Genomic DNA, 9,118 nt, shown 5'->3' on the forward strand with positions numbered 1-9,118 from the left:
GTGAAGAGACATATACAGGTCTAAATAACTGTGGCATTGTAATCATTTTTTTGTTTCTTTTGAACAAGTAAACAACAGAAAGGCATTTATATGTCAGCTCTTGGCATTTCTCTACTATATGCATATATACACACACTATTTTTAAAATATTTTTCTTGATATTTCTCGAGGATATTTATTTATTTAGTTTAATCTAGCTGCAATACAACAAATTACCATTGGAGGGCAGCACCACCCTTCTATGGAGTATGGAAAATAAAGACGTCGAAGAAGACGAAAGTGACGTACTTCCTTCAGCCAAGCAGCGGCTCCTTCTGTTGGTGTACTTGGAGAATAAAAGAGGCTAACTGTAACTTGCGTCTTTGAAGCCAGGCAACTTTGACAGCGTGTGAGCTCGGCGATAGTAAAGTGCGAAGTGACTCACTAAATCTGGTTCAAGAGAAAAAAAGGCGTAAGAGTTTCTCAGGTTGAGGTGCGTCTGAAGATATGGCCAAGGTACAAGTGTTAAATGTTGCTGTGTTGGATAACCCCAGCCCGTTTGGAAACCCGTTTCAGTTCGAAATAACGTTTGAATGCATGGAGGACTTGCCGGAAGGTGGGTATTTAGCTAGCGTGTCATTCTAGTTGAATTACTCTTTTGTTATATGTTAGCTGTAGAATAGCAGCGTCGTGTGGGCGCAGTCTGCTTTAAGTGTTAATTTCACCGCTGGATGTATTTGTTGCATCATAAGTGAACGATAAGCATGTTATTTTGCTCGATGGTTATTCAGTATTAGCTGTCGTTTGGGCTGTAAAGTTATATTTCATTTGTAAAGTTGTTGAAAATTGGCGCTGGCGCGTTTGTGCAGAGCGCCCCGCCTCCTGCCCACCGCTATTGGTTAAAGGACCTTCCTCGTAAGTATTTCTCAAGAAGCTGATTGGTCGGTCACATGTTACTGTAGCAATAAACAAGCTCGTAATTTGCCGCGAACCGCGCGACGGGATAGCGGGGAAATAAAATCGTTAAAAGTTAAAAATATAAAATTGAATCCAGCTGGCATGTGTGTATATATATATATATATATATATATATATATATATATATATATATATATATATATATATATATATATATATATATATATATATATATATATATATATATATATATATATACATACTTTTTTTTTTTTTTTTTTTTTTTTTTTCATCTAACGATCATTTCCGCCTTTAGGACATCATATATTTTTCTTTAAGGATATAAAATTAGCCCGCATTTTCTTCTACTAATTATAGCACAATGGACTTGTGAGCCCTAAGTGGCATTATATTCATTGCTGCTTTGCTGTGAACATTTGGTATCTATAACACTGAAACGTAAGTTTCATTACCTTTCCGATTTAAAAAAAAAAATAAAAAATCTATTTTCCTGTCAACAAAATTTAAGTATAAGCTTCAGTCTGAATTTATTTGTAGGTATTATATCTTGGGCCATTTTTTACTAGTTCTTGACACAGCACCCTTAACATTTATTTGATTTTAAAATTAATGGATAAACAGATATTAAATATAGACTGTACTGAACTGTCTTAAAATCAAGCCTACCAATAGCATCATGCTACAACTTCCAAGTTTAGTCTCCTGTTTTCTGCCGTTCATTTAAAAGTGAGCCCAAATAATATTACCAAATACACATTAGGAGCAAGTGGAGTTTCAAATTTTGTCAGCACCTCAAACAAACTGAATTGCTTTTTGTCTCTTTCGTATTGTGGTGCTAGTTGGACTGAGTCACAAATCTTGTTTTGTTTTGTTTTTTGTTTTTTCTTTCATTACCAAATCCAGTTATTAATATCCCAAAACAACATTTGCACCATTAAACATTGTTTTTCTCCCTTAAAATTCAAATCAATAAATTGTGGAAACTTGAGGTTTTTATGGAGACTGATGCCGTTTTGGTTATATCTGGCCAGTGCTACAGGTAAATTTTATTTGCATTACTAATACTAATTAATACAAGGTGAACTAGAACAAAAAGGGACAACCATGAAACATTTTCTATGTAAATTGGATAAAGTGACCCTTCTGGTGAAGGTATCATTCACAACACCCTGTTTTACAGGTGTGTGTGTGTGTGTGTGTGTGTGTGTGTGTGTGTGTGTGTAAAAGAAAAAAAAGTAGCTTGTGCATGTTTAACTATAATTATTCATTTAAAAAAGTAAAATTAAGCCTACCTTGTTGTAGTAGTAGTAGTAGTAATAATGATGGTGATCATAATAATAATAATTTAAAAACAAACCTCCCTATTTGTCCTCTGTGTACTGGCAGACCTGGAATGGAAGATCATTTATGTGGGTTCAGCTGAGAGCGAGGAGTACGACCAGGTTTTGGACTCTGTTTTAGTGGGCCCTGTACCAGCTGGCAGACACATGTTTGTGTTTCAGGTGAGTCCTCTCAGTGAGCTTTTATCATGTAATACTTAACATCCAGTTTTATTTAAAACAAACCCTGTTGAGTAGTATTCAAAGCAGACATACCAGATCGCACTGTCCCAGCATCTTTTTCCCAGCTTTTCTGAGAGGAAACTGAGAGGTTCCCAGACCGGCCAAGAGACATCATGGCTGGGTTCTCACTGGGATCAGTGCATGTTGCTACAACACCTGATGCAGAGATGTAGTGGAGGATTGTCTCCGCTAGTATTTGTGGTCTACATCTGTCAGTCTCTACCTTGTATTTTTGTCCGTAGGTGAAGGTAGAAATGTCAATCGAACGCAATAGATCATATAGATCTGTCATTCGCCTGCTCCACTTTACCCTTGTCTCTAAACAAGATCCCAAGACAGATGAGCTTCTCCATGTGAGGCAGCATCGTATCCCCTTTTCTGACTAAGCTTGAACTTTGTGATGCTAATTGTCAACCAAGTCTCTCTGCACTTAACTTCTCAATGAGTTATACAGTACTGTGCAAGCCTATACTAAGTCAAGCCTAATTTCTTATTATATTTTGCTATCAAGGAGTCAAGACTTATCATTTTTGTGGTCTTGAACAATAGTTTTCCAAAGTCTTCTGACCTTTCAGTATTTCTTTGGACATTGGCTACTTTTTTCCTCACTAATTTTCAATCTAGTCCTTGTACCTGGATATTTTCAAAGGATTTTTTTTTCTTACAGTCACTTAACAATGACCTATGAACCATTCAAGCGTAAAAGAAAAAAGGCACCTAATGGTGAGAAATTTCAGAAAGTGGTGTGAACTTTAAGTGCAGAAAAGTACCGTCAGATTTTTCATCTGATGTATGACTGCTTTTAAGAGGACAAGAAGGCATGGACAAGCACCTCAGCTTGTTTTCTCAAGAAGTGAATTGGAGGTTCTTGTCCAAGCCTCCTTCTCCTCTTGCTTAGGTTATTGAATGGAGTTTTCTGTTCTGACTGAAGCATCTATTAATTCCCTTCAGTATGTCCAAAATGCTCCTGTGAGACTCTTAACTGACTCTCAAAAGTCTTCATACATCAGTCCACTTTTAACATTTTTGCACTGGCTTTCTCTCAGGTTTAGAGTAGTTTAAAATTTTGGTTTTTCATCTACATTATCAAAGTGCTCCACCCCTATTCTCTAGGCTGGGTTCGTAGGTCCTCAGAGGCCTTCTTGTGATTTCATATATCCTTTTGAAAACTAAGAGGGGACTGTGGCTTCCAAACCTTAGCTCCAAAACTTTGGAACAGCTTCCCACTCATTCTTTGCACTTCCCACTCAGTGGCATCCTTTAAACAGCAGCTTAAAATGCATCTGTTCAGACAGGCATTTGGGTTATGTTTGTGTTTTTTCTCAGTTCATGTGTATCCATTTTGTCTTTTTAACCTCTATAAAGCTCTTTGAGTGTTCCATGTCTTGAAAATTGTTATAAACGGGATTTTTCACATACTCCTTTTGCACAATATCATATATGTATTTGATATCCCTGGTTTGGTTAACCAGTTACTGTTTCATTTATAGCATAATTAGATTTCATCTGATTTCTTCTCTGTGCTCATTTATCCTATCAGGCTGACGCTCCTAACACAGGGCTGATTCCAGAAAGCGATGCTGTAGGAGTGACCGTAGTCCTTATAACCTGCACCTACCGTGGACAGGAGTTCATCCGCATCGGTTACTATGTCAACAATGAATACACGGACCCTGAACTGCGAGAAAACCCACCTCTCAAACCAGATTACTCTCAGGTAACATACACAAGTACACAAATGACCATCATGAATAATACTGAGGAAAGCTGTTTCCAGCTGTCTGCATTTACTGTAATGTGACCAGATTACATCAGCATTAGGTGATATTAAGTGTAGAATATGGGCCATATTTGTGGAAAAGTACTATAAATGGTTCTCTGCTGCCCTCTTGTGCCCAGAAATGTACAATTACAGATAACTGTAGCATTGTGTACGTGTATGTGTGTGTAGAATTACCTGGGGATTGTTTAGCACTGTGTTTTTGTTTTATTTGGTCTTGCATTGTTTTAAAACAGGGGTGCTCACACTTTTTCCGCATGTGAGCTACTTATAAAATGACCAAGTCAAAATGATCTACCCACTACAAAAATCCAAAACATATACTTATTTATAAATATATTGAGGATTCTTTATATCTACAATGTATATACATGCATAACCGCAATATCCAATATTTCACAACACAATTAACAATGTAAATTTTTTGTCATTACCTGAGTTTACTCTGATGACTTGCACTGAATTGAATCAGCCAGGGATGCATAGTCCGGACAGTAGCTGCTGACGGCCAGCCTCAAACACACTTCCAAATGTTCATCAGTCATGGTGGAACGGTACTTGGACTTAATGATCTTCATGTGGGAAAATGATGACTCACATAAATAAGTGGAGCCGAATAATGCAGTCAAAGAGGCAGCACATTTCCTCATGTTGGGGTACTTTACTTCTGTGAGTAAGTTCCAGAACTGTCCATGATCTCTGGACTTCAGCTCAATGTCGGCTTGTAGTGTCAAAATCTCATCTTCCACTCCAGAAGAGTTCAGGTGAAATAGTTTTGCAATTTTTGATGCGAGTGAATCGACCTCAGCATCTTCCCGAAAAGGATAGCACATGAAGGTAGCGACTGGCTCGAGCAAAGAAAAGTCTTGAAAGCGTTTGTCAAACTCTGACAGACAATTGTCAATCTGCTCTGTGTAGCGTGCACTGTCAAGTTGCAAACAGGCCATCCCTTGCATCTCCAGCTCTGACGCCAGGTTTTGAAAGTTTATCAAATCATGGCGCTGCAGCTTTAAAGAGAGATGTTGCATCTTTCGTTTGAAAGCATTAACTGAGCTGATCATGTTGATCACTGTTTTGTCTTTTCCTTGCAGCTGTAGATTAAGGTCATTCAACATGTTTGTCAGATCGGTTAAAAATGCCAAGTCTAACAGCCACTGACCGTCATTAAGTTGCATGTATTCTGCTTGTCCAGCTACACGGAAAAACTCCTTAATCTCCGGACAGAGCTCTCGAAATCTTTGCAGGAATTTCCCTCGACTAAGCCACCTCACGTCAGTGTGTAGCAACAACTCAGAGTGGTCGCAGTCAGCCTTCTCCAGATGTGCACGAAATAACCGTCTTTGAAGAGATCTGGCGCGAATAGAACAGGCGATCTTCGTTGCAACATTCATGATCTCCTTCATGTTGAGCATTTTAGCGCATAACGCTTGTTGATGGATTATGCAATGGTAATTTAGGAAGTCCGGGAAAGCATCGTCCTGCCTGCACTTGGCAATAAATCCATTCAAGCGGCCAACCATTGCGGGTGCTCCATCTGTGGTAATAGACACCAATTTGTACACTGGGAGCTGGGTTTTCTCGATAAAGTTTTTGAACGACTGAAATATGTCCTCTCCTCGCGTCTGTTCTTTCATGGGCAGGACTGTTAATAGCTCTTCTTTTGCAGTGATATCAGTAAACACCATACGAATGAAAATGCACACCTGGGCTGTGTCACTCACGTCCGTAGATTCGTCCAACTGCAGTGAGAAACACTGGCAATCTCCGATGTCCTTCCAAAGTTGCTGGGTTAAATCCTCCGCCATGGCTTCACAGCACCGTGTAACTGTACTTCTTGACAGCTGGAGAGCTTTGATCGAAGATGTTATTTCTGCCTTATTTTTAAAGTCTCGGAACAATGAGTCAGCTGCTTCAACAAATGCCTCTTTTACCATCTCTCCATCTTGAAAAGACTTCTTGTTTTTAACGATGATGTGACTCACCCGGAACGATGCTTCGGTGGCGGCTTTCGCTTTTGAAGTTTGTTGTGTGAAAAATGACTGCTGTCCGGACAACTGGGATTTTAGTTTATTCACCTTTTTCTTTCTTAGCTCGCTTTTCGGCGGGAATGTAGTGTCGTGTTTTCCGTGAACAGTTCGAAAATGCCACTCCACATTTCCCTTCTTTGGCATTGCGATGGTAGCCTGGCAGATGAGGCAAACGCACTTCGAAAATGACATCATGAAAAAAAAGTCCTCCTCCCATTCCGTATGTAAGTGATACGTTTTTGTCTTCTTACTTGGTCCAGCTCCCTCACTCATTTTTAACCCTTTCTTAGGTTTAAGAGAAAAAACCGAGAGCTAAAAATTGGAGTTAACTCGCTGACTAGCTTGTCAGTTTTACTACACTTTGCGCTGCTGTTTGCGCATGCGCAGCGACCTAAGCGTCAGAAAAAATCTGATGTCATCTGACTGGCTTCCCTGTATCAATCAAGTGACGGGATGGATGATAGGCTGGCATCTATTTTTTTTTTTTTTTTTTTAATGCCATGCGATCTACCAATACTACCTTTGCGATCGACGTATTGAGCACCCCTGTTTTAAAAGAATGCATTAGTTCAGGTGGAATTTTATGCTTTCTTGTACCAGTATCTACTTTAACATTAGCATTAAAATTATTATCTTGTGCTTCATTCTCTTTACACTGGTCTTTTCCTTCTACAAATCCAACATAAAACCAACTATTCATTGTATTTAATTCAAAGCTATCCCAAGTTCTGAGGGGAAATGTGCACTCCTAAGGATGACTGTCATAACTAACTTTTGGGCTCCCTAATTAGCAATCTAATTATGTCCTCATGTAAAAACATTAGCAGTCCACCCCTATTTCTAACAAGTTCTCATCATTGCAGCTCCAGAGGAATATTTTGGCCTCAAATCCTCGTGTCACCCGTTTTCATATCAACTGGGAGGGCTTGGCAGACAAGATGGAAGACAGTGAGAATGTTGACCCGTCCCCCAACATCAGTGGCATGCTCCCTCCATCCTGTATACCAGGAAAGATGCCACATCTAGGAGTGATGCCAGATAACTCCATGGACTGCATGTAAGAGGCATCAGATTAATGCAATGGATAAGGAGCCCTTCTTATCTATACACACCCACATTGCAAACACACATTTATACAAGGAGGCCATGGATGTTTCTGTATAACATGCGGACTTTAACAGAAAGCACAGGACACCACAGCATAGACATTATCTTTTTATGAAGCACTCAAAAATGGGATTGGTCTGGAATGGTTACCACCTTTGGTTCCTCCTCTTTACGCACTTCCTTTCAACACACACACACACAGGTGTGCACAGTCAGATTTGCCTTAATTTATTGTATTTCTGTATAAGATTATATTTCATGCCTGGCTGAAAGAAGTGCAGATCATCAGTGCTGGGCCAGGTCACTTCAACAGACCTGAAACGTGTGGGGAAAAACTCAAGATTCTGATACCCGTGCTGTTCATTTTGTCCTTTTCTGCACAGATCAACTAGTGCTATGCGATGGGAAGGATATAGCACCTAGCTGCTTGTAGTAGAGCACTTCATTCTTTGTAAGATTTGTCTCTTGTGACACCTACTGGGGGGAGGGAATTGGGTTTAAATTATGGGCCATGTTTATGATATTGTGGCATCAAGTGGCTTTATTCGCATTAACATGTTTTGCCCCAGGGTTATCTAGATTACTCGGTAAACCTGCTTCTGTGACTAGGCAACAGTTCACCTACTGTTACATAAAACGCCTATATGAGCAAAACATGTAGGTAATGATGGATGCCAAATTGCATTGTGTGTGTGTGTGTGTGTGTGTGTGTGTGTGTGTGGATGATTTAGGCTTACTGTAAATGTTTTCCTTGTTCTTATTTTGTCTTCAAAACAAGAAGGCATGTTTTCATTTTGTACTTACTATATATTCTCAGCTTCAGTATTTGTAACAACAGTGATGGGGTTAATAAAGTTTTTTTGTTGACCTTGTTGTGTTTCCTGTTAATCAGAACATGTTACATATGGCTGCTTTCCACCTTGATTTGTGTGGAAGGAAGCACGGCAACAGTAGAGAGACTCAGCACGTTGGCTCGCTCCTCGCCCTCCCATCTCTGGCTCCTTTCTGTTTTCCGATTTCATTCATAAAATGCAGCACCACCATTTTCACTCCAGCCTCATGTTGCTAGGCAACTGCTGCACAAAAGGAAGGGGGGGCCTGTCTGTGCTCTTGCACATTTTATCTTAGTTGAAGGGACCAACTCCCCCATCCATCCATCTGTCTACTTCTCACATGTCTGCACAGTTGACCAGTTTATTTTCATATATTCATATTTAGCAGTAAAACCCATATGCAGCTTCAATTGTCCTTTAACGGCACTCTGTACGGTGTGGGGGGACTGTGATATGTAAGTTACAACCAAGTATAAGCAGAATTAGTGATTTGGTTTTTGAGTCCATTTTACATAACCGTGGTGGTGTCGTGTGAGCCCAAATGATGGTGTCAAACCCTGCAACAGCTGAGAGATCTCGTATTCATAGAATGGATGTTTTTTCATACCATAAGTTTTTTTTTTTTTTATTACCAACACAAGGTGAAATTGTTATTGAAATTAGATATTCAGATGCAAATCCATGTGAAACCGAGCCTTTTGAAGGTCCCGTTCATAAAAGGACTCTCGGTCATATGGTAGGCTAAGCCTGCAGGTGTTCCAGGTGCTGGGGTGGATGTGCTGTGTTGAAGGAGGCTGTAAAACATTCAGAGAGACGGTATCTCTCTGAGTGTTTAGAAAGATCGTCTTGTTTCCTAATATTATTTCTCACTAAATACACTCATCATTTAAC

General features: G+C 39.6%; 1 protein-coding gene across 1 annotated transcript; it reads left to right on the top strand.

Moving 5' to 3' along the window:
• The first annotated feature begins 264 nt into the window (after positions 1-264).
• LOC146385138 (histone chaperone asf1b-B-like) lies at positions 265-8,261 on the top strand. The gene is made up of 4 exons (XM_084930725.1): positions 265-595; positions 2,305-2,420; positions 4,021-4,197; positions 7,151-8,261. The coding sequence occupies exons 1-4, from the start codon at positions 487-489 to the stop codon at positions 7,346-7,348; spliced, it is 600 nt and encodes a 199-aa protein (XP_084786851.1). The 5' UTR covers positions 265-486; the 3' UTR covers positions 7,349-8,261.
• The last annotated feature ends 857 nt before the right edge of the window (positions 8,262-9,118 follow it).

This window comes from Perissodus microlepis, chromosome 6 (genome assembly GCF_051167445.1).
Source record: "Perissodus microlepis isolate ML-2025 ecotype Zambia chromosome 6, ASM5116744v1, whole genome shotgun sequence".
Taxonomy (NCBI): domain Eukaryota; kingdom Metazoa; phylum Chordata; class Actinopteri; order Cichliformes; family Cichlidae; genus Perissodus; species Perissodus microlepis.